The sequence below is a fragment of the Muntiacus reevesi genome, chromosome 2 (assembly GCF_963930625.1).
Source record: "Muntiacus reevesi chromosome 2, mMunRee1.1, whole genome shotgun sequence".
Classification (NCBI taxonomy): Eukaryota; Metazoa; Chordata; class Mammalia; order Artiodactyla; family Cervidae; genus Muntiacus; species Muntiacus reevesi.
The window spans coordinates 211,078,654-211,103,686 of NC_089250.1; the positions used below are offsets into that span (position 1 = coordinate 211,078,654).

Here is a 25,033-nt window from a genome sequence, read left to right on the forward strand (position 1 = left end):
CTCCCTGCCTGTCCTACTCCCACTCTTTGCAGGCTGGGAATGAGCCATGTTCCTGAGACTGAACATGTCTGTTGAACCCAAAGCCAATTTTGTGCTTTCAGGCCTCAGTTTGACTTGCTCAGGAAGATGAGGCTCAGACCTCAGCCTTAAAAGCGTTCTGGAAAGAAGTAGGGTGTATATAAAACAAAATAAGAAAGTCTTACAATTTCTCCAACCAGGAACAGCTGCTCCTACCCCTGACCACATACCTCCTAGTTCTAGAAAACAGGTCTATAAACCTCCTCCCAATTCAAGTAGCCTACAGGACATTCACCCCCAAACCCAGTGTCTGGAAGAGACAAAAGGGAAAAGCCGGGCAGGGGAGGGGAGGAGGCCTGGGTGGGGAGGGAGTGAGAAGCAGGAAGCGGACAGTGCCTCACCCTCCACTGGCCTTTCCTCGGGCCGAGGGTCCTCGCTGGGGCCTTTGTCTGAAAGAGAAGAGGGAGCCATGCAGCCGCGTGCATCATCTCCTGCAGCTCCCAAGTCAGGTCGGACAGGCGGGGAGTGCAGGCCCAGAGTCCAGAGCATGGCATGGTGACCCCCAGACGGCATCAGGGACCCCAGTTTTGTACAAGCACCCACCCTCACCGCCACGTGAGCTGTTGAGACCAGACGCCTTTGGGATGTGTGGCCTGGAGACCAGCCCCACGCCACCCCATCCTTCCTTCCACTGCCTGCCAGGCTCTGCTCTAGGAACTGAGGAAACGGAGCAACAAGACAAGGCCTGTCCTCCTGCCGTGACGTCAAACATAACACATGAGGTCAGATGGCAGTGACGCCATAAAGAAAAGCAAGAGTCACAGGACCTGCCTGGTGGTCCAGTGGTTAAGACTTTGCCTTACAGTGCAGGGGTTGTAGGTTCGATCCCTGGTCAGGGAGCCCACACAGCTCGTGGCCAAAAATCCAAAACATAAAACAGTAGCAATAACAAGTTCAATAAAGGTTTTAAAATGGTCTATATAAAAAAAAAATCTTAAAAATGGGGACAGATAAGGGGATGGGGATGTGAAGCTATCTAAGGTCGTAAGGTTCTGGGGCCTCTGACAAGGTGACTTGACTCTGCAAGGACTCAACCTTGTCCCCAGACGCGGGTCCAACAGGCAGCAAAGACATGGCCCAGGGAACAACACGGGAGGTGAGGGCTCAGGCCGTAAGGGGGAGGGGGGAGATTGGCCTTGGGGGGCTGAGGAGGGGAATACATGGGTTGGATCCAAGCATCCAGGAAGGAGAGGGACACAGGCAGGAATAGGGGAGCCGTGTGTTGGGGGAGGGTGGCTGCAAAGAGGAGATGACAGATGTTGGCAGGCAGATGAGATGCAAGTGCAGACACCAGGAGTGGGGTGCCGGGGGTGGGACCTCCGTCAGTCGCGACTCTTTAATGCCAGCACTGGAGGAAGGCACAGGGGTTTTCAACACTTGAAGTCACCAGAAGGAAACTGCGGCTTGGGAAGCCTGCCCTGTGTTGCCAGGGGCTTTCCCACGCGGGGCCAACCCCTGGACGGCCCCTTTCCAGCCCACAAGACCGGGCCGAGGAGGCGGGGTGGAGCAGGAGGATCCCGGGTCTGCTCTCGGCCAGCTGGTGGAAAGGATGCTCGGTGAGAAGGGATGCAGGGACTCCCTAGACAGGGAGAGCTCCCATGATGTGGTCAAGGCCCCACCCTCTGATGCAGGAAAAAGGGAGCCTGCTTTTCGGATCACCAGACAAGCTGGAGTCTTGGGGTTCAACCCAGAAGGTTCTGGAAGGTTTCATCTCTGCTCAGCCCCTGATTTAAAAAGGCCAGAGCTTTAGGACTAAACTTTCATCAGGGAAAAGGTACGTTGTGGGCAGTGGATGGTAGGCCCACCTGACTCTGCCTAGACCGGCAGCTCCGAGGGCAGACATCAATTCCTGGAAATAGTGACGGAGGGTGACCAGGAGGATCACCAGCCCGGCTCCCAGCTCCACACACACAGCTCCCCGCTTCCTGTCTTCTCCCTTGTCCCCCTCCCCTGCTTCTGTCCCCGGCCTTACCCAGGTGCTGATCCAAGGGCAGGCCCCTAATAAACATGCCACGCATTAGGCTCCATCTGACAGACTGGTCCCCAGCAAACGCAACCCACACACACATCCTGGGGTTGTGACTTTCTCCTGTGCGTTTCAGCGCAGTGTTCCAGCCTGTCAAGGCCACGGGGTACATCATTCTTGGATGGATGGACCATTCCTCCCCAGGGATCTGCAATCTGCATAATCTTGTTGCCTAAGATCTCACTCATACATGTTCAAGGAAGGACCGAGCCGTCCAGGACACAGGGAAATCTCCCCCTCGTGGAGGCTGGGATCCCCCTGGAGCCCCCTTTTCTTGCTTGAAATTCAAATAACTTTTTTTTTTTTTTTTTGGCAGTGCTGAGTAGCATGTGAGATCTTAGTTCCCCAATCAGGGATCAAACCCCATGTCCCTTGCATTGAGAGGGGGGGAGTCTTAACTACTGAACTGCCAGGGAAGTCCTCAACTACCTTTCATTTAAGCTGAAAACATTACTTAAAACTGTGTTTAGAGTCGAAACCCTGTAGTTTATAAAAGTCATAAGGAGCTTCTCCAGCCAGCCCAGGGTCAGTTGGAAATGTTGATGGTATAATGAGTCGACCCACTCCTGTGGATAACCCCACACGGGGTCCTCTCTGAGGGCTCACAGTCGCCCATGTAGACATCCATCCCAGAACTGTGCCTGGGACTAAGGCATAGTTCAGCTGTTTTCGCTTTGGGCAAAACCTCATCTCCAAGTCTGTTGTCAGCTCATCTTTGTCTGCCGTGACTTCTCACATCCTACAGACAGCAGATCTCAGGTATTACCTGGAGACCCATTCACCCACAGCAGACCTGGAAACCCTCGATACCTCCTTACTGCACTGGACTCACAGATCCAGGTCACTCTTTCCTGCTTCCAGACCGTTCTCCCTGCCAGGGAAGACGGAAGCAGCAGAGACGCTCTGCCTTGATTCTGTCACCGCCCATCTGGGCCTGTAGGAAGCCTTCTTATGTATTTTCCTAGTCATTTGTTTATTTTTGGTAGGGGAAAATTAAAACGTGCAGCAAGGCATACAGAACATAGTAACCAACCCTCATGGACCCACCAGCCGGAATGAATATATGTGAGCATGCTGTCATATTTGCACATGATTTTTTAAAATATTAATAAAACATTAGTGATACTATTTTTACAATTCAAATTTGGAAAAATGCTGCTATACTGTCCATATCTTTCTGCACTCGCGTGTCACGCTGAACAGGATGAGCTTTTTTGTGCTCTGTTCATTGAAATACAACTACTATGCTTTTGCATGGTGTCCTTGAGTAACTCTACCCCCCACCCACCCCTCCCCATCCCCTCATCAAGCCCACACTAGACATCACACGCAAGGGTAACAAACTCCAGCCCTCTTCCTAAAGTTTCCTGCCCTGGCCCTGCAGCTCTTATTATAGAGTTTTCTAAACTTGAATCATTTAAGGACTAACATAGTTTTCCAGCATACCTGCAAACCTTGTATAATTCACTGTTTGTCTAATTATTTACTTTTCAAAAATGTTAACTATGTATAAATCTTCTTCTTTAATTAAAAAAAATTTTGGCCACACTGCATGGCACACGGGATCTTAGTTCCCTGACCAGGGATTGAACCCTCAGTCCATGCAATTAATTGGAAGTGTGCAGTTTTAACCACTGGACCACTAAGGAAGTTCAAATTCTTATTTCTTATTACCTATAATAATATCTGTTGATAAAGGTTGGAGCTGAGCATGTGAGATTCATTAAATTATTCTCAACTTTTTGTGGTTTTGAACATTTTCAAAAAACAGAACATGGAGAACTCCACCCTCCCCCTGCTAATCTCCACCTGCCTAATCATTCCTCTTGTCTAAATTATCACAAGTGTCTGTCTTTCTCTCCAGCCCTCTAACATCTATTCTTAGGTGAGTGTGCGTGCTCAGTCGTGTCCGACTTTTCGCAACCCCATGGCCTGCAGCCCAACAGGTTCCTCTATCCATGGAATTCTCCAGGCAAGGGAGTGGGTTGCCATTCCCTCCTCCAGGGGAGCTTTCTGACCCAGGGATCGAACCAGGGTCTCCCACACTGCAGGCATACCCTTTACTCTCTGAGCCACCAGGGAAGCCCCCTAAACACTAGACCGCCAGGGAATTTCCCTATTTTTCTTAATGATTTGCTTACTGTCTTCCTGCACTGGCATGTCAGCCCACAAGGGCAGGGACTTTGTGGTCTGTTGGGTTCACTGCTGTGTCCCCAGTCCTTTGCTTTGCATGGGACCTGGTACATATTAGGTGCTCCATAAATAGCTACTGAATAAATGAACAAATTTATCCACATGGGAGCGCCTGGGAAAGACATAGTAACCAAATTGAATATAACTCAGAGCCTAATTCAAGTTTTCAGAAAGGAACCTAGGCTGATTGGGGGAGTCAGGCACTTACTGCGTTTCTTCTAAGGGAGGCAGTCAATACCCAGAAAATTCCCAGGGAGGTGGGTTCCAGCCCATCTCTTTACTGTTACTGTTAGTTGCTCAGTCGTATATGACACTTTGTGACCTCATGGACCATAGCCCTGCAGGCTCCTCTGTCCATGGGATTTCCCAGGCAAGAGTACCAGAGTAGGTTGCCATTCCCTTCTCCAGGGGATCTTCACCATCCAGGGATCGAACCTGGGTCTCCTGCAGTGCAGGAAGATTCTTTACTGTCTGAGCCACCCGGGGAGCCCAGTCCATCTCTTACCAGTCAGCATCTCCATCCCGTAACCAGAATCTTCTGAGGGCAGATGTCCAGGCATTGAGTCTGTCATTTCCTCAGAGGCTGGGGAAGGGTCTGGAGGCAAAACTCCAAATGATGACAGCATCTTCTGTCTGTCCCACCCTGCCATGGTCCCCAGGGACCCCCAGCCCTGCATGCCCAGAGAGCAGGACCCTTCAGGAAGCCTTCCCTTGGACTCTGGGAGGGTAGCTGCGCCAGGGGTCAGCAGGGGCCCTGGGTTTACCCCATACGGAGCCTCCGGAGGCCAAGGACATGCCCCACTTCACAGACGGGGAAACTGAGGCTCGGAGGGATTCGGGTCTGGAGTCAAACTCAGATCTTCTTATTCTAATGATCTTCTCTTTTTTATTTTCTTTTTTAAAAAAATTCTTTGCATTTTATTTATTTTTTTGGTTGTGCGGCATATGGAACCTTAGTCTCCTGACCAGGGATTGAACCTGTGCCCCCTGCACTGGCAGTGTGGAGTCTTAACCACTGGACCGCCAGGGAAGTCCCTCCGATGACCTTTGCTCCTCCCCACTCTGCCTTGCAAATCCCAGGGAATCCAGGCCAGAGAGGTGATGGCTGTGGGAACCTTAAGGAAGGTCGGAGCCGAGACCTGACTCCCAGCCCAGAGGGCAGAGATGCTGCACAAAGCATCCAGAACGCTGCACCCTTTCACGGTCAGACCAGACCGAGAAACAGCGGCCTGGAGACACCTTCTTGGCCGGGGCAGGTGCCTGGGAGACAGAGTGGGTCAGCCCGGGAGCGGACGTGTTCATTACAGCAGTTCCAGGGCCCCCGTTTTGGGAGCTGCTCCATCTCTGAACGTTCAGGTGGGGGCGGCAGGATCAGCCCTTACCTGGGACAGTGACTTGGATGATATCTGGATCCTCTGGTTCGATTTTAATGGGTCTCAGCCCACTCAGCTCCCCGGAGGTTCCTGCGAAACGAGGGGAAGACAAGGGATCCGGTCAGGTGCGCGCGTGAACTTGGCCCAGCGAGCCAGGTCACTCCTGAACACTCCTCTGTCTGAGACTCGTTAGTAGCACCAGAGAAAGTCAAATCAGCTCTGGTGTCTGATCTATAGACAGATGCAACATATAGACCTGGCCACTGAGACCGGAATTGCCAAGGATGAGGAGGCGGTGGTAGAATCCTACACAAAGCCACCACATCCCACGTGCGCCTCTGCAGCTCCCAGCCTGCTCTGCAGCTGGGAAGGAGGGACACTGGTGAGCAGAAGAAATTCCTTAGTCCTCCGGGAAAGACTGCAGGTGGGAGGAGAAGGGGACGACAGAGGATGAGACGGTTGGATGGCATCACCAACTTGATGGACATGAGTTTGAGTAAACTCCGGGAGTTGGTGATGGACAGGGAGGCCTGGCGTGCTGCAGTCCATGGGGTCGCAAAGAGTCGGACACGACTGAGCAACTGAACTGAACTGAACTGGGCTCATGGTCTGAGCCTGCTTCCTGTCCAAGGCACCCACCACCCCGGACACACGCAGTGGGTTCCAGTTCCTCACCTGGCCCGCAGTCTTCAGAGAGACTGCTCTTGTCTGACCTGTGGGAAGGAAGTCGAGAAATGACATGGCATCAGTCCCTGTTCTCGCCTTTCAAGCAGTCACGGGGCCTCGGCAGCTGTCAATCCAGAACACACCCCTGACTGCACCGGCTCCCACTCCAGCAAGACTCCCAGGGTCCCACTGCCCAGGATAACAGTCTGCTGGCTGTCCCGGCCAAGGCCCTGCTCCCCCTCCTGGGGTGACCTTCTAGGTGCCCACCTTGCCCACCAGCTGGGAGCTCCTGAGGCCTGGGTCTGGCCAGTCTAGGAGCCCCACAGCTTAGCACGGGGCGGGGGTTTGATCAGGGCTTGCTGGGGGGATTAAGAGCTGTAGGAACCCCCAGCCTGGAGGGGGTTGGGGACTCTGGGGAAGGGGGAAGTGAAGCTGGGGAGGGCCCTGGGTTGGATGATTCGGTTCATTCACAGAGCACAATCAGGGTAGAACCAGACCGGACGTGGGGACTCAGGTACAGATGGCCCATCCCTGGCGCCCAGGAGCCCAGGGCTTCCGTGGAGACATTGGTGAAGGGTGAGCAGGCCATGAGCGGAGTGCAGGGCCTTGTGGTCAGGCAGGGCAGACGCCAGTCTAGTCTGGGTGGCAGGGAAGGTTTCTTAGATCCCGAAGGGTGACGAGAGTCCTCTGGGTGGAAGAAAATCAGCGGAGTCTCTGTGCTCTTTCTGGACCCCTTTAGATTCTCCCAGGCCCGCAGTGGGGCGGGGCGTGTGGTATCTGTGTGGGATGGCCCCATGTGGGGTGTCCAGGTGGAGGGAGCCAGTCTGTCCCTGCTCCTCCCCGCAGAGCTTGGGTGGGGACGGTGGATGGCCTTACCGGGCGGTCCCAGCCAGATCCAGGACGGCAGCACGGGCCACCTCCGTAGAGGCGTCCTCTGGCGGGCTGGCTGGCTCCAGCTTCGTGGGGTCTTTGGTAAATTTGTTCCCTGGTGGGGAGAGACAGGGAGGGGCAGGGCGGTCAGGGCGGAGGCTCTCCAGCCTTCTTGGCCTGGGGGGCGCCCCTCACACGTGGCCTGGCTTCCGCCCCTCCCTGTGGTCTCCGTATCCAGCTGAGCTGGGAAGGGGTCCAGGGGAAGAGGCCCCTCCTGGGACGAGTAAGGATGGCGAGGATCTCAGAGAACGGGGCAGGAAGGAGAAGCCGGAAACGGCCACCCCGACCACACACGTGCTACTGGGGCTCAGGCAGCCCTTGGGAAAGGGGCCGAGTCTCCCCAGGGCTGTACCACGGGACCACCCTCTACATTTAGTTATCCCAGGAACCCAGAGCACCAACCCAGAGGACGGAGCCCTTACCATTTCACAGATGTGGAAACTGAGGCCCACATGACCCTGCCCAAGGACACGAAGCTGGGGGGAGGTAGGGACCCAGACACATAGCACCCCAAGATGCGAGCTCCCTTTGCTGTACCCAGCAGAGCCCACCTCTTCTTCATGACAGGCAGCCCGCCCACTGCTCAAGGCCTGGGCACGTGGGTTTGCATCCAGACCCCGGAGCTCACTAGCTGGACTTCAGGGGAAAGAACAGAACCCACTTGAGGGACTATGGAAAACTAAAAGTTAAAAATGCTAACAGCTGAGGCGAGTACCTCTCACATGTTAGCATTTGGCAACATCTGGGGCTGGGTGTCCCAACAGTCTGTCTGCACCTGGGAGCTGGGGGCCCCCCATGTCTGCCCCAGCATGCGGAAGCCACCCCCAGGCTCCCTTCCCACCCCAGGGTCCCGTGTGATGGCAGCTCAGGCACTCAGGGGCATCAGCTTGGCGGCTTTAGAACGAACTGGACGGTCCCCACACATACCTGTGAAAATTCGCTCGTCGAACATCCTGGAGAGAGAGGAGAGACGGGCATGAGAGGGGAGCCGGGCTCAGGTCCCCTCCATGACGGTCACTCTAGTCCCACATGCACGGCTACAGCTGCAGACCTGGGCACCCCAGGTGCAGGCTGGCCACATATGGGGGCAGGAGAGGGCATGGTCCAGAAAAGCCAGATACCCAACAACAGCCAGACACCCCAAACCATTTCTCCACAGTCAGGGAAGGCATCCATCGGCCAGGCCCTGGGGGGTCCCAGAGGGTCCAACCTATTTATCACGACACCCAGGGACGTGGGGGTGCGGCTTCCTCCAGCCTCCTGTTCTCCTTGGCCACAGTTGCTGGGTAACTCACACTTTTTTCCCACCAGGGCTCTGCAGTCTTTACCCACCACCACCTGGGTCTCAGCGACAGGAAACCCTGATTCCCCAGCACAGGCCGGGCTTGTCCCAGATTGCAGCCTCGCAGGGTGACACATGGGACCTCTCAGGGGCGTCTCAGAAGCCTAGGGAACCCAAGCAGGAAAAGACTTCCTGGAGTTGCGGATGAGGAGCTCAGGTGAGAGGCCTGAGAGGTGGTCAGGTAGAGACATGGGGGACGGCTGGCAGTTCCACGTGGCCAGCTGGAGGTGTCCCGTGGGAGGTGACCAGCCTGCAGCGCTGTACCCAGGCAGGTGGTCACTACCCCGTGGGCAACAGGGAGCCTCCAAGAGGGCATGGCACCCGTGGACCACTCCACCAGCACACAGAGAACGGACTGGAGCGGGGATGGCTGATGGCCCAGGGGCCACTTGGGGACTCCTGAGTCATTCTGATAAGACACCTGGAATTCTAATTCCAGGAAACAAGGATGGAGTAAAGGTCGGCGAGGCTAGCTGCCTGCCTCCAGGGCTGCTGTTCTGTCTGCTTTGCTCCCAGCCCCCACGAGGGTGACCTCCAGCAGGCCGAGGAGCTTCCTGCAGCTGGTCGGGGGGCAGGGGGCCGGCTGCAGTACAGCCTGTGTGCCATGGAGCGGCTGGACAAGGGGCCAGGGCTTTGGGCACTAAACTCAGGCTGCAGAGGTGACGTGGGACAAATGAAGGGAAGTGTGTGTATGTTAGTTGCTCAGTCGTGTCCGACTCTTTGCAGCCCCATGGACTGTATAGCCCGCCAGCCTCCCTGTCCATGGGATTCTCCAGGCAAGAATACTGGAATGGGTTGCCATTCCCTTCTCCAGGGGAATCTTCCCGACCCAGGGACCGAACCCGCCTTGCAGATGGATTCTTTACCCTCTGAGCCACCAGGGAAGCCCCAAAAAGGAATGGATGTCTGAGTTGAAATATAACCAAACCCGAAAGTGCCCAAGGCGGGCCCAGAGGGAAATTCACACAGAGGCAAAAAGGCTGGTGACACAAGGCCCAGGGCAGTGAGCCTCTAAGCAGGATGCCTTCTCCTATTCTGAGAGGTCTCTGGCTCCTCCGAGTCCCTGGAGGCTCGTACTTGTCAGGGTCCCCGAGGCTGAGAAGCAGCCACAGGGAGTAATTCTGGGGACACCTGCCTTCTTCTCCGAATCACTTCCTCAGCCCCGCCCAGCGATGGGAGGCCGCCAGCATTAATGGCTGTTTTATGATCTATGGTTACATTTACTATCAGGGAGCACGCGGGAGGGGGCTCGAGACCTTGGCCTGCAGTTCCTGGTAGAACTGGAGGCAGCCGGCAGATGACAGGGAGAAGGTCTGACGTGGGAAGCCCCTAAGCCCCTTACTCACATCCATTTCGTCTCCAATCAGTGTTATGAGACTTGAACAATCATCGGTCCCATTTTACAGATGAGGCAAGCGAGACACGGAGCAGTTCAGTAACTTGCCCAAGGACACACAGCTGGGAAATGGTAAGGCCATTCAAACCTAGGTTGTCGGCACTGATATGCTCAAGTACTCGCCTATATGGAGGGAGATGAGGTCAAGGGAAAGGCCTTGTGTTTATTGAGCAGCTACAACAGGCTAGGTATGTTAGGTCCACCTCCTCATTTTAGGTTGAGAAACACCTGAAAGGTGGGGCATCATTTAAAAAAAAAAATATTTATTTGGCTGTGTGAGGACTTAGTTGCGGCATGGGGGATCTTTAGCTGTGCATGCAAATTCTTTCTTGTGGCATGACAGATCTAGTTCCCTGACCAGGGATCAAACCCGGGCCGCCTGCGTTGGGAGTGCAAAGTCTTAGCCACTGGACTATGTCAGTCGGGGGTATGGGCACCATTATCTCCGTTTTTACAAATGAAGACACTGAAGCTTAGAAGAGAAGTGCTATTCAAGCTTATCACACAGCATGTGATTTCAAGCCCGGTCTGCCTGATTCCGAGCCTCCTCCTCCAGGAAGTCCCACAGGCTTGCTGCTCAGATGCCACCGAGTCTGCACCTGAAAACAAGTTGCTTTGATTCTCCTGGGACTCATCACAGGAGTGACCATCACTCCTGGGGGCAGGTGAGGACTGTGCCTGTCGTTTCATGAGGTCCTCAGTAGAACTCAGTGAAGGGCTCGGCCTGCAGGAGGCGCCTGGCAAATACTAGTGAGGGATTAAACCAACTACAGTTTGGATAGAGGGAGATGAAGGTCAGTCACAGTGAGGACGCAAACACCACGGTCAGGCATGTTAAGGGTCACTGGGGTGTCCTTGCTGCTTTCTGCTCCCTCTCCCTCGCTACCAGGAGACAACTGAAGACAAAGGACCCAGGCAGCAGCAAGAGAGATTTAAACTAGACAACAGTAGGCACTTCCCGAAAGAAGGGCGCTTGATTTCAAATCACCTCCAGAGTGATTTATCAAGTGGGAGAGGGGACAAGGGCACAAGAGGCGGCTCAGAGGTGGTCCCACTGCCACCCATGTGATGGAGGGCTCATGGGGGCGCTGATGGGGGGAAGAAGCCACCTGCCGCTGGAGGGGTAAATTCTTCCTGAAGGAGGATAACGGGCAGCTTCCAGGCAGGAAAGCGAGCCTTGAAAGACAAGACAGATGGGAAGGAGGGTGGGGAGCAGCTCCAGGCAGAGGGAAGGGTTTCAGCAAAGGATGGAGACAGGTGAGGCAGCAGGAGCTCAGGGAACCAGGAGGGACGGTGCAGAGAAACCAAGATGCGTATGGAGGTGGCCGATGGATGACAGCAGGGTACCCTGGGAGAGGTCAAATGGTGATGGGTTCTGGGAGGGGGTCCCCTGCCATTAGAGTTGACTTTCGGAGTCACCGCCCTCAGTGGCAGCGAGATGCCTGCCCAGCTCTGGGCCATGCTCAGCCTCCTCTTCTGGCGACCCCTCCTCTTCCTGACCCCAGCCTCTAACATGGAGATCCCAGGGTCCAGTGTGGGCCCTCTTCTCTGCTCACTTCTATTTCTCTCCTCTGCCCTGTGATCCCTTCCTGGACCACCCTGCCAACTCTCAAGATTTTTTATAGTTTTTTTTTTTTTGGCCATGCTGCATGGCACGAGGGATCTTAGTTCCCCGACCAGGAATTGAACCCAAGCCCTCTGCACTGGGAGCGTGAAGTCTTAACCACTGGACCACCAGGGAAGTCTGCAACTCTCAGATTTCTATCTCCAACTCAGACCTGAGCTTCCGACCTCTCAGTGGGGCCTCTGAAAATTTCATCTCCTGAGCATCCCCAAGAGGAACTCAAGCAGCCATGTGGAGGTGATCCTTCTTCCCCACACCCCCACCCCATTTCCACGGTCCACTCACCAACACACGCCATCGGCATCACCGCTCAGATTCGATCCCCAATCCAGCCACTTCTTTACCTCCGCCCATCATGCCAACCAGGCCTGTGACTGCAGTCACCAACGCACACCAGTCTCCCACTCTGCTCCCTAGAGTCCATTCTAGGAGCCAGACTGGCATCGAGCAACCTACAGAGGTCCCTCCCAAGGCTCCAGAACAATGGCATGCTCTCAAAGACAATCCCCACCCTCTGGCACCCCGGGCGTCTGGGCTGCTCACTGAGGTCAATTCTTTTGCCCAGACACTGCCCAGCTGGGTGTGGGTGGCCCTTCTCAGCCTCCAGGTCTGGCTTAACCGATGGGACCTTCAGAGACCTCCTGACCACCTTTAACAGTTATTCACCACCCCCTCCCCCCACCATTTTTCCTTTCTCCTGTCACCCTGTTTATTTCCTAAGCTCTAAGAAATCAGATGGCACGAGTCCAAATTTGGACAAGCACTTACATCCATCCATCCATCCATCTGTTCCACAGAAAGGTATTGGCATCTCACGCATACCAGGGACTGCTGTGGGTGCTGGGGATTCGGCAACCAGCCACAAAGCCCCAGCTTACAGTCTAGCACATCAAGCATGCAAGCGGGCATGTGAGTCCACGCACACAGTGGGAGCGCGCCCCCAGAGAGCTCCTGGAACAGATGCCTGGGGGGGGCTAATGCAATCAGGGCCGCTGGAGGCAGGGGGCTGGACAGAATGGCCTCTGGCCCCCTCCCGATCATCTCTAACTATTTAGGAGGAAGCATCTCAGGAAGCCTGGCCTTGCCTGGAGACGCTGGCTCGGCAGTGAGTTGAGCCAGATGTGAGGGCAAGGCCCACTGTGGGAGTTGGGAGATAAGGCGGGGGTGGGCGATGTGGGGGCAGGTGGTAGGTCTAGGTCTAGGAGGCAGGGGCTGTCATTCTGGAGTCCGTCGTGCCTGCCCTCTCCCACCCACCTGCCCCGGGAAACTGGTCACCTGGAGGAACAGGGAAGGCAAACAAGCTAGCAGCAGGCGGGGCCACCCAGCGAGAGGCGCAGAAGGCGAGAGGCAGCCCAGTCCCGCCTGAGCTCAGGTGGGCCCCCTCTGAAGCCAGTTAAGGGCAAAGGCCTCAGGTCTTTATTGTTGCTGTTTAGATACACAGTCGTGTCTGACTCGTCTGTGACCCCATAGACTGTAGCCCACCAGGCTCCTCTGTCCATGGGATTTCCCAGGCAAGAATACTGGAGTGGGTTGCCATTTTCTCCTCCAGGGGATCTTCCTGGCCCAGGGATGGAACCCGCGTCTCTTGCATTGGCAGTTGGATTCTTCACCACTGCACCACCATGAAACCCTTGGATCTTCTTTAGGGGCAAGAAAACACCTCTAAAAACTTAGCAAGTGCCCACTTGGGCCAAGCACTGTGCCTCCATTTTTCCATTTCATTCTCAGAAGAGGCCAGAAGGAGGAGGCCACACAATTGTCAGAGAATCCCTTTGTTCATCCCAACCCCCTGTCACCGCCCCAGGGCCCCGCTTCATGCCTGTTGTCACACCCTGCCCAGCCCTGCCACCCAGGTACCCCGAGCGCGGGCTCCCCTGCACCCCACCCCCCTACCTCTTAATGACAAAGTGGATGCTGTGCCGCTCCTCCAGGATCCGCTTCAGCTTGGGGACTCCATAGGTGCAGGGGCGCTTGAAGGGGATCTTGTCTGGGATGCCCACGATCTCCACAGCCTCTGGGTCGCAGGCGATCTTCCTGTAGGGGACGGGGACCATGTGGTCCAGGCCCAGGGCTTCAGCTGGAAGGGCAACGGCAAGGCTGAACGCGGGATGGAGGCTGCAGGACATGCGGGGCCCCAGGGCCTGGTCATCACCACCTCCCACCTCCCAGGTACCAACCACTCTGGCCACACAGCACCCAGAGGGGATTATCCTGAAATACGTCACTCTGCTCTTTAAAAAATGCCCATAGTCTCCCATCCCACTCAGCAGCAGCAGAAGTCCTACAAAGCCCTATGTGACCAGAACCTCTGACCTTGTCTCTCTCCCTTCACCACTCTCTGCTTGCTCACCCTAGTCTCTCCAACTTTCTTCTTTCTTTCTTTTGCCATGTGAGACCTTAGTTCCCTGATCAGGAATTGGAGGGCGGGGTCTTAATCACTGGACCACCAGGGAAGTTCCTCTCCAGCCTCCCCGTTGCTTCCCTAACGCACCAAGCACACACGCACCCCAGGGCCTTTGCACCTGCTCTTCTGTCTACTCAGACACTCTTCTCCCAGATCACAATAGCGTTCCCTCCCTCCCTCTCTCCATTCAAGCATCTGCTCAACTGCCACCTTACCAGCCTAAAGCAGCCCCCTCCACTCCTCCCAAGCCCACCCTGGTTTGTTTTTCATCCCACACTTATCATAACCTGACGTTGCAAACATATTTATCTGTGCATTGGTTCACTGTCTGGGGATGAACTAGGCCAGGACACAGAGTAGGTGCTCCCTGTGTATCTGGGAGTGAATGAGCGGCTTCAGGAAGCTTCCAGGCTCATGCTGGGCTCTTGGCAAGATGCTTCCGGTCAGACAGGCATGCCCTCTCCTCCAGGGAGGGGCCCAGTGCCCTGCTCCCTCGTCAGTGACATAGATGAGACGCCGCCGGAAGCGGACAGCTTTGCCAGCAGCAATGTAGACGGAATCCGAGCTCGGGAAGGGGTTCTTTGTTCTTTTCTTCCAGACCATGTGGTGTGGTCCTGCCATTTCAGTCACTCATACACCCCAGCTTCTCCTTTTATGCTCTTTTTCAGTATTTTAAATAATTAATTAATTAATTAGACTGCATCAGGTCTTAGTTGTGGCACGCAGGGTCTTTCCTTGTGATGCCTGGGCTCAGTAGTTGACACGTGAGGGCATGGCATGTGGGACCTTAGTTCCCCAGCCAGGGATCGAACCCACGTTCCCTGCATTGCAAGATGGATTCCTAACCACTGGGCCATTAGGCTCCTCCTTTTCATTTATTCTCTCACCCAATAGTTTTGAATGCCTACTATGTGCTTGATGGTGCTATCATGGGGCCCCAAGGCCTGGTAGACAAAGCGGGGCCGGGTGTTCGCTTTGCTCATGACTTGCCGAAGGGTGTCTCCAGCCTGTCCCAAGGCCCTGCCAGCTCCTCCCTGCCCCTCAGGCCGCTCTCCATCCTCGGGTCATGCCAGGCTTCGTCTGCATCCAGACAAGTGCCAGCCCAGATCTGGACCGCCTTCCCTGCCGTCAGCCACGCTGGGACCCCGGGCAGGGCAGAGTCCCTGTCCGGGATGCTCCCTGGGGTGCCGCCAAGACTGTTTCTCTGTTGACGCAGCCCAGGTCTGCGTTGGCGGCTTTGGCAGCCAGATCCCACTGTGAAGATCACACTTGGCTTGTTGTCTAATTAAACCCTCGAAATCTCAGCAGCTGTCAAACCATTTCTCCCCCGCTCCCCCACCGGTTCCCGAGTATCACCAGCCACCCCCAGCCTCAGTACTTGAGTGATGGGTTCTTGGGTTTTTCGAGTCCATGTGAATCCAACTCTGCTTGGGTTCATCTGACTTGCTGGGCCTGTCCTGCCACCGGCCCAGATAGAGATCTGGTTCGCAGAAGGCCCAGCTACTGACTGCTTAGAAGGGGCGGATGGAGCCCCCATGTACAATCCTTGGGCCCTTGTGTCACTTCAACCTCTCCTCAGTGGTAGAGACGGTTGAGGCTTCCTGAAGGCTGGGGTCCCCGCATTTCTTTTCTGGTTTTTTCCCTTTGCACCTCCAGCCCCATCACTGGCCCACTTCGCCCAGAGTTGGGAGCTGAAACAGCGGAGGTGGGAACCAGGAGCAAGATCTGCAAGTCCTGGGTCTGTGGGATGCTTCGGGTGTCCAGAAAACGTCCCCACCCACCCAGAGGGTCTCCCAATACTCACGGGGGGGCAGCTTCTCCCCTGGGGAGCCGAAGGGACAGCTCAGAGGGAGCCCTGGCCTGAGGAGGGGCGAGGTCTCAACCACTTCAACCCCAACACTCCTCCTTGGATTTGGCCACGGTGGTGGGCCCCGGTGCTGGCCTCGGGGACAGGCGCAACATTCTGGAAACAGCCAGCACACACAATAGGCTAAAGACTGGCACCTGCCATGCCCACACGGTGAGGGCAGAACCCACCCACTGCAGACGGACCCAGCCTTCCCCAGCTACCCTCTCTCTGCTCCCCTATCCGGCTCACACCTGCCTGGGGAGGAAGGGGAGAAGCTCAGGTGCTGAGAGCCCTCTGCAGTACCCCGCCTCGCTCAGCCCCACCCCAACCCGGACGGCCCAGCCCACTAAGCCCACGGGACTCAAGCCTCCCCAGCCCCAGGGTGGATCAAAGAACACCTCCTCCAGGAAGCCACCCCGACTCCCCAAGCCTGGCTCTGAGTCATCCTCAGAGTCATCCTAAGGCCCCCCACCCCCCGCATGCTACGACACACAAGCACGCACGACCGTATGCCACTGCGTACCACCGCAGACACATCTTCAGGCACCCGCTGAAGCACCTTGAGACCAGAGCTGGGCTGAGTGCCTGGCACAAGGTCGGGGCTCAAAACGCATGACTGAGAAGGGAGCCAACAGGTCAACGGGCGAGAGCAAAAAGGAAGGGAGAAAGGGGGCTTCCCTGGGGGCTTGGTGGTGAGGAGCCCAGCGGCCAATGCAGGAGACGTGGGGCCAGTCCCCGATCGGGGAAGACCCCACATGCCTCTGGGCAACTAAGCCCGCGCACCACAGCCCTGAGCCTGTGCCCCAGAGCCCATGCTCCGCAACAAGAGACGCCCACACGCCACATCTAGAGAGCAGCCCCTGAGCCTCGCAACTAGAGAGAAGCCTGTGCAGCAACACAGGCCCAGCACAGACAAGACAAATCAATAACATTAATTTTTGTGAAAAAAAGGAAGCAGCAAGTGCGGTATGTGATATAGTTAGGTACACATGTGATCTTCAATTCTGGTGTGTGTGTGTGTGTGTGTATGCATGTATGTGTATGTGTGTATGCATGTGTGTGTGCGTGTATGCATGTGTGTGTGCGTGTATGCATGTGTGTATGTGTATCTGTATGCCTAGTCGCTTCAGTCGTGTCCGATGCTTTGAGACCACAGGGACTATAGCCCGCCAGGCTCCTCTGTCCAGGTGATGATACTGGAGTGGGTTCCCATTTCTCCTCCGGGGGATCTCCCCGACCCAGGGATCAAACCCGTGTCTCCTGCGCCTCCTGCATTGGCAGGTGGATGCCTCACCGCTGAGCCACCTGGCAATCCTTCTGGCAAATCGCCAAATCCCTGGAGGGGGTGGTGGGAACTGCAGATGGGTAGACAAGTTGGACAGAAGTGTGGGTACCCTGGGGACCCATTACTTGTGAATGGTGTCTGAAGCAGGGGTGCAGTCTTGAGGGGACTGCGCCCTTAACCTGGGGGGCAGTTAGGGTCAGAATTGAAACAAGATGCAGGGTCCCAGCTGGTGTCCACGGAGGACTGGAGGGTTGCATGGCGTGGAAAACACAGATTTCTGCTGTCAGAAGTGTTGTGAGCAGAGGAAGAGGGTTTTTTTTTAGCCAAGCAATTGGGGAGAGGGGCTGGCCAGGTGGCTCAGTGGTAATGAATCCACCTGCCAACCAGGAGACCCGGGTTCGATCCCTGGGTCGGGAAGATCCCCCGGAGAAGGAAATGGCAACCCACTCCAGTATTCTTGCCTGGAGAACCCCATGGACGGAGGAGCCTAGAGGGCTTCAGTCCTTGGCGTCACAAGAGTCGGACACAACTTGGTAACTGAACAACAACAAGAAGGGGAGGGAGGGCGGTGAAGCTGTCTTGATTTGGGGCCGGTCTGGTCACGGTGAGAAGGCCAAGGTTAGGGAGGACTGGGCAGCTCCAGGGCATCTGGCAAGTGGCCGTGGACTCCCAGGGCGGTGGTCTCCCCTGACCCCGCAGGAGCAGCAGTTCCGCAGGCCCCGGACCCTCCTCTCTGTCCCTGTAGCTCTGGGTGTGCCCCTCCCCCCGGCCTCCTCCTTCGGTCTCCTCATGCAGAGGGACCACCCCCCGGGGGGCTGCATGATGCCAGTGAGTTCAGTGGCATCACAGATGCGTGCCGAGTGATCTGGGGGTACCTGCGTCATCTCATCCCACCCTGGCCAGGGCCACACTGCAGCTGATCATTGAGTGGGGCTCACAGGCAGAGTGCAACAGAGGCTGAGCCGGTGAGACGGGACTGCAGAGGGGGCCAGGGGTGGGGGGGACTTGGGGATTCCGGGTCTCAGCGAGAGTTTACAGGTCTGGCCCCAGCCTCCGAGCCGACAATGGCTGCCCTGCACACTTGGCTGAAGCACCGCCTTGTGGAAGACCGCCCACCCTGGCCCCGGTTTCCACCTGTGTCTGTCTCCCGGAATACTGTGAGCTGACACGCGCTCTGAGCCCAGCTCTGTCCTGGGTGCCCGGGACACCGAGGGGCCAGGGCTGTCTGGGGACAGATACAGACATGGTGCATCACGCATGCGACACGGAACAGAGAGGAAACCATCGGGGTTTTTAGGGCCCAGGCTGAGTTTTAAAGAACAAGTAAGGAGTCTGGTTCGAAAAACTTGCAAAGGGCTCGCCAGGCAGGGGGCACGCCAAGAAGGGTACACCACTGAGGTGGCAGGATACGGCACGGTGCGAGGAGGAACTTGAGGGCATGCGAGGCTGACAAATATTTTTCTGGATGGTCCCTTAGATGGGCAGTCGCCCCACCACACTTCCGGCCAGCCTCCCACACGTGAGTCAAAGTCTAGGGCTAGGCCATCAGTCCCGCCCCCCGCCCAGGGGAATCTGGAAGGGAAATATTGACACAACCACCCCCTCCCCAGACAGGAGATGACATTCGCGTTGACGGCGCGCGGGTGCCAGCATATGGCTCCCGCTGTCATGTTGGGGAACACGAGTGATTGCCACATAATGAGCTGCTCAGCGCGCTGCCAGGGCCACCCCGCGGGCCCGCCGCCCACTCACCATATCTGCTGTTAAACAGGATCTGCACGCACTCCCGCAGGGTGTTGATGTCCTCGGTTTCCTTGATGAAGGCGTCCCATTTCTCTATCAAAACACAGGAGGGACGAGTGAGGCCCGTCCGAGCGGGGACCCCGCGGTCTGAAGGCCTCTGGCCTCTGTCCGCCCACCGCACGTGTGTGCTCGGTTTCAGCAGTCATGCCTGACTCTTTGCGACCCCGTGGACTGCAGCCCGCCAGGCTCCTCCGTCCACGGGATTCTCCAGGCAAGAATACTGGAGGGGGTCACCATGCCCTCCTTCTCTAGGGGATCGTCCCAACCCAGGGATCGAACTCATGTCTCCTGCATTGCAGGTGGATTCTTTACCCACTGAGTCACCTGGGAAGCCCCCGGTCCGCCCCATGGGCAGTGCATATCATGCAGGTGCAGCCAGTCCATCCTGGGCCTCTCCTGAGTCTCAACTTTCGAAACCTAACCATCATGTCTGATGCAACCGGGTTCTCAACCAGCTTTGGCCTTGACGGCGTCCCCTCGAACCCTCAGCCCTGCTGGCCTCTCCCACAAGGCCAAAGTCTCTGCCTCAATTTAGCATGAATCACTAAAGAGATCATTTGGTTCGTTAAAATTATAAAAGGAACATCTTTAATTTATTAGGTGGTTATCTGGGCTAAGTACTTTGTACATATGTAACATCCTAGTTGGGGTTTCCCAGGTGTTACTAGTGGTAAAGAACCGGCCTGCCAATGTAGGAGATGTAAGAGATGCAGGTTCAATCCCTGGGTGAAGATCCCCTAGAGAAGGAAATGGCAACCCACTCCAGTATTCTTGCCTGGAGAATCCCACGGACAGAGGAGCCTGGCGGGCTACAGCCCACGGGGTCGCAAAGAGTTGGACATGACAGAAGCAATTTAGCACGCAATATCCTAGTTAACCCCTCAGGACAATCTATAAACATAGATTGCAAACGTAGCATTATTTCCATTTTGTAGGTGGGGAAACTGAGTCTCAGAGAGACTAGTAACTTGCCTCAGATCACCCAGCTAGTACCTGGTGAGATTCTGTCTCAGCTTGATCCGTTGCGCCCGGTGGCCTCCCACAAGGCTGCTCTGCGTGGACATCCAGGCCCCCTCCCTGCCTGACATGCACCTTGTTCGGGGGTCTCTCCTCTGATCCCAGGACATTAGGTTTCTTAGGGAACCTCTCATCGAAGTGAGGCTGAGACCTCCACAAGGCAAAGTTGCTGCAAAGTCTTACTTCATCCTTTTTCTGGTATAAATGAATTTCACATTTTCCTGTTCCCTATATTGCGTGGTAATTTAAAAATGTGTCCACAAGACTTCCCTGGTGGTCCAGTGGATAAGACTCTGGACTCCCAAAGCAGGGGGCCTGGGATCGATCTCTGGTCAGGGAACTAGATCCCACAAGCCACAACTAAGAGTTCACGTGCCCCAACTAAAGATCCTGCATGCTGCAACAAAGGTCTGGCACAGCTGAACAAGTAAATAAATATATTCTCAAGAAGTCTCTCCCTTGCCTGAAGGGCCTGAAATTAAAACAAAAAATATCTGTCCATCTGGCCACATACTTCTTGGACACCTGTTCCTTCACGAGGTGGAGTTTAATTCCTCTCTCTCCCTTTTGAGTATGAACTGGATCAAGTTCTTGGCTTCATTTTTTTTATGGCCATGTCATGCAGCTTGCAAGATCTTGGTTCCCTGACCAGCGACTGAACCTGTGCCCCCGGCAGTGGAAGCATGGAGTCCTAACCACTGGACCGCCAGCAAAGTCCCAGGTTCCTGGCTTCTGATGGGTAGAACATGGCAGAAGTGACAAGAGATTTCTGAGGCTGGGTCAGAAAAGACATGTGGCTCCCTCCTCACTCTCTCAGATCACTAATTCCAGGAAGCTAGCTGCCGCATTGTGAGGGTACTCAAGCAGCCCTGTAGAGGCCCATGCAGTAAGGAATACAAACCCTGCCAACAGCCACATGGGCGAGGCTGAAGTGGATCCTCTGGCCCAAACCGAGCCTTCAGATGATCATAGCCCCAGCTGACATCTTGATCACAGCCTCATGAGAGATACCAAAACCATAACCACCTGGCTACCCTGCTCCTGAATTCCTGATCCACAGAAACCATCAGGCATCAGTGCTTGTCGTTTTAAGTTTTGGGGCAATTTGTTACACAGCACTGTGTAACTATTACATATGGTTTTACTCACAAGTCCCTTGTGCAGTTCTGGTCCTCCTATCTCTCACAAAGACTCAGGGGACACACATCCATGCCAGGAAGCACCACCCCAGTCCTGGATCCCCACTCTGGGCAGGGTGCTGCCACGGGCACTGTCCTACCTGACTTGTCATGGACGATGGAGAAGAGGATCCGCTTAGAGGCATGGACGTTCTGAATGAGAGGACCTCCAGGACCAGTGGGCTTCTGTCCTGGACAAGGGAGCGGAAGGTACAGGTTCAAGGTGGGCCCTAAGAGGGGTTCCCCTAGATCTGGCCTGGGTGCATAGGTCGGAGCTCTGGGGTAACATTTCCCCGACCAGGGAGAACACAGAACTGAGCCCCGTGATCAGGAACGCAGGTTCGCTGGCAGGTTCGCTGACCAGAGGCCTGAGACATTCTGTACCAGAGTCTGCTCTCTGGATGGTAGATGGGGAAGAAAGTCCCAGCTCACCTTTTACAGGTGGGGACACATTTCAGGCATATAAGCCCTGTCCTCCTGCTCAGCCCACACTGTGGAGGGGTGGGTGGGGTCCCTTTTTCTCCTTCTCATAAATCAAAAGCACCTACTCTGTGCCAAGCATTGCACTCGGCGCTTGAGTACAGTGCTTCTCAAACTTGGGCACCCACTGGAACCACGTGGCACTCCTGTCAGTTTGCAGGTGGCTGGGCCCCACCCCCAAAGGGCCAGATTCAGCAGGCCTGCGGCTGGGCCCGAGAATGTGCACTGCTAACGTGCTCCGTCATTTCATCACGGTGACAATCCAGCTAGACAGGTACTCTCAGCATCTCCATTTTACAGAGGAGGAAACTGAGGCTCAGAGAGATTTTCCCTGGGACACACAGCCACTATGCAGAGGGGCCAAAATAAGGATATGGGTCTTTCTCATGCCCAGTTTTTCCTTGTTTCTGGTACCCCCTACTCCACGCTGGGTATGCAGTAGGTGCTCATTATGCATGGACCTGATTGGTATGCTTACTCTCCCCCTCCAGAGACTCCCCCGGGGATCCTCTTGGGCATCTCTTGTCCCAGATCACAGATGACTGGGCGGAGGCTGGGGTCTGACTGAGTCTAAGCTAGGACGCCAGCTGCCCCGCCCCAGCCCCTGGCTCCGAGACGCCTCCTGCAACCCTGAGCACCCCGACCTCCCCTGGGAAGCTGTCCCTACAGGAGTGACCTCTGTCCCACTCCCAGACTCAGGGGTCCCGGAAGTAGCTTACCACAGCAGTCCGGGAAGTCCTGGCCAGTGGGGGCCTTGGGCTCCGGCCCGGGCCGGCCGAGGCCCAGGTCGCTGGGGCCAAGCGGGCAGGCGGGCGCCTCCTGCTTGAGCTCCCGCACGGTGTGGTTGGGGAGGGCCGTGCTGTACAGAAAGCTGGCCACGGACGAGGAGGGGGCGGTGGGGGGCAGGTCCTGGGGTGGCCCCTTGGGGGTCTGGCCATGCAGGCCACAGTCCCGGGCCCCCTTGGCTAGCAGAGAGACGCCATTCAGCTCCACCAGGGCCTTCGAGTCCCGCCCACCATCCTCGAGCGGCCTGGGTGAGGGAAAGGACACGCGATGGCTTCGCACCCCTGTCCAGCCAGGGCTACGTCTGCCCCCAGCCCTCCCTGCACAGATCACAACAGCCTGTGAGGCACACGGGACGGGAGTGAGTCCTCATTTACAGGTGGGGGTGCAGGCCCGGGTGGGGGTGTGACACGTCCAGGGCCCTGTGCCTGGACCCTCCCCGAGGACCGGGGCCCTGCCCCTCGACCTCTGTGCCCCGTGGCCACCCATCACATCCTTTCAGCTGCAGCCAATCGGCTTTCACCTCCTAACGCATCCTTCCTCCCCAGGCTCATGTTCTGGCCGTGGTGCCCTAGCCACGATGGGTGACTCAGGCTGCTTCCCGGCTGACCGGGCGATCGGTACCCTCCCCCGCCCACCAGCCCCTAATGGAACCCTTGCTTGACAACCCCAACGAGCACTACGATACGGCTTCCCGCCTCCACAAAGGCTGTTCCTGATACCTGCGGGGCTGCCGGTGCTGTTTCTTCCCCAACCGAGCCTCTCTGCACATGGAAGTCCCCAGGGAAGACTTCTGTGACTCGACACCTGGCTTGGAGCATGCTCTGTGCCTGCGTTTCTGCCTCACTCCTGCCATCAGACTGGGAGCTCTTACAAGCAGGGTCCCCGGTTGGGAATCTGAAGTCCCCTCCCCTCCGGCTGGGCCAGCGGCCACAGCACGCAAGGTCTTCGCCTGGCCCGGCCCCCACGGTCCGACTACTGGCTCTCGGCTACTCTCAGGCCGGAGGCCTCACTCACCTCTTGAGCTTGAAGCGGATCCGGTGGCTGTGCTCCAGGATGGCCATGAGGGCCTTGGGGTCGTACTCGGCCGGCCTCCGGAAGGCCAGGCCCTCGGGCAGCCCCTGCACGGCCAGCAGCCCCGGCTCCCGGAGCAGCCGCTCGTAGGGCAGCGGCACCACGCTGGCCCTGCCCAGGGCCTCGCCTGCGGGCGCGGGGGGTGGAGAGAGGCCTGATGAGAGGGCAGCCAGGCTGGGGTGGGGGCCGGGCGCGCCCCAGAGCTGGGGCCATGCTGAGCCACTCCCTACGGTGCCGGGTCCCCAGGAGACTGGACCCCACGGGCCCCTTCGCTTGCAAACCTCACACAGACTGACCCCCTGCAGGTGGAGCGGGCGGGGGCTGTGGACGGCCCCCCACCTCCCTGCTGTCTGCAGCTGAGGGCCGTGGCTGCCCATCAAAGGGGTCCCCTGGCTTCCCTGCCACTCTCTTCTCCGGGCTTCTGGGTGGAAGGGAAAGCAGCGCCAGGGGCTCAGGCAGGAGGTGGGGGGGGGGGGCGGTGAGAGACAGAGAATACACAGGGGAAGGGCACTGCTGCAGGGACGAAGGAGAAAGGATGAGAGAGGGGAGGGCAGGGGAGGAAGCGAGGGATGGAGAGGAAGCGAGAGACAGGACAGGCTGAGAAGATGGGGAAGGACATCCCTGGTAGGCCCGTGGTCAAGACTCCACACTCCCAGTGCAGGGGCACAAGTCTGGTCCCTGGCTGGGGTACTAAGGAAGATCCCACACATGCCACATGGTGTGGCCAAAAAAAAAAAGATGGTGAGCATGAGGGAAGGGGGGATGGAAGGGGTGGCGAGGGGCCTGGGCTTACGGACTTCTGCCGCCCCCCACCAGGAGGCTGAGGGCTTCCCAGGCGGCGCTAGTGGTAAAGAACCCGTCTGCCAATGCAGGAGACATAAGGGGTGCAGGTTCGATACCTGGGTCGGGAAAATCCCCTGGAGAAGCAAATGGCAGCCCACTCCAGGATTCCTGCCTGGAGGATCCCAGGGACCGAGGAGCCTGGTGGGCTAATCAGGGCATGTAGCCATGCTAAGTCACTTCAGTCATGTCCGACTCTTTGTGACCCTGTGAACCATGACCTGCCAGGCGCCTCTGTCCTTGAGATTCTCCAGGCAAGAATACTGGAGTGGGTTGCCCTGACCTCCTCTAGGGGATCTTCCCAACTCAGGGGTCAAACCCGAATCTCCTATGTCTCTTTCATTTCATGCAGGTTCGTTACCACTAACGCCATCTGGGAAGCCCAGGGCGGGCCAAGGTCCACGGGGTTGCCAAGAGTCGGACACGGCTGAAGCGACTGAGCATGCACCTACCAGGAGCCAGAAGGAAGCTACGCCCCTCGTAGCCACTTCTGATTCTGCCCGAGGCAGGCAGGCAGTCGGGGTACAGTGAGCAGGGGTGCAGGGGCTCTGGGCATGTGCCCTGTATCTGGCAAGAGTTTCTGCAGTGACACAGCCCACCACACATGACCAGTCCGCCCATCCCAGGGCCTTCAAATCCTGACTCCCCTTGGCTTCCTTCTACTGACATCTAGACTCCAACAGGGTTCCCCT

At 56.7% G+C, this 25,033-nt stretch overlaps 1 protein-coding gene across 4 annotated transcripts in view; it reads right to left on the reverse strand.

Moving 5' to 3' along the window:
• The window catches only part of GTF2IRD1 (GTF2I repeat domain containing 1), a 117,649-nt gene that overhangs the window by 47,072 nt on the left and 45,544 nt on the right, over positions 1-25,033 (reverse strand). For 2 of the 4 annotated variants that reach the window (XM_065924806.1, XM_065924804.1), the window contains exons 5-15: positions 23,445-23,628; positions 22,364-22,674; positions 21,266-21,355; positions 18,919-19,002; positions 13,522-13,705; positions 8,194-8,219; positions 7,213-7,321; positions 6,346-6,383; positions 5,680-5,760; positions 4,803-4,892; positions 420-467 (exon numbers count right to left, since the gene is read on the reverse strand). In XM_065924806.1, the coding sequence (XP_065780878.1) occupies positions 420-467; positions 4,803-4,892; positions 5,680-5,760; positions 6,346-6,383; positions 7,213-7,321; positions 8,194-8,219; positions 13,522-13,705; positions 18,919-19,002; positions 21,266-21,355; positions 22,364-22,674; positions 23,445-23,628 (1,245 nt within the window). The remainder of the gene's footprint in view (positions 1-419; positions 468-4,802; positions 4,893-5,679; positions 5,761-6,345; positions 6,384-7,212; positions 7,322-8,193; positions 8,220-13,521; positions 13,706-18,918; positions 19,003-21,265; positions 21,356-22,363; positions 22,675-23,444; positions 23,629-25,033) is intronic. The other 2 variants (XM_065924807.1, XM_065924805.1) reach the window with 2 other exon arrangements.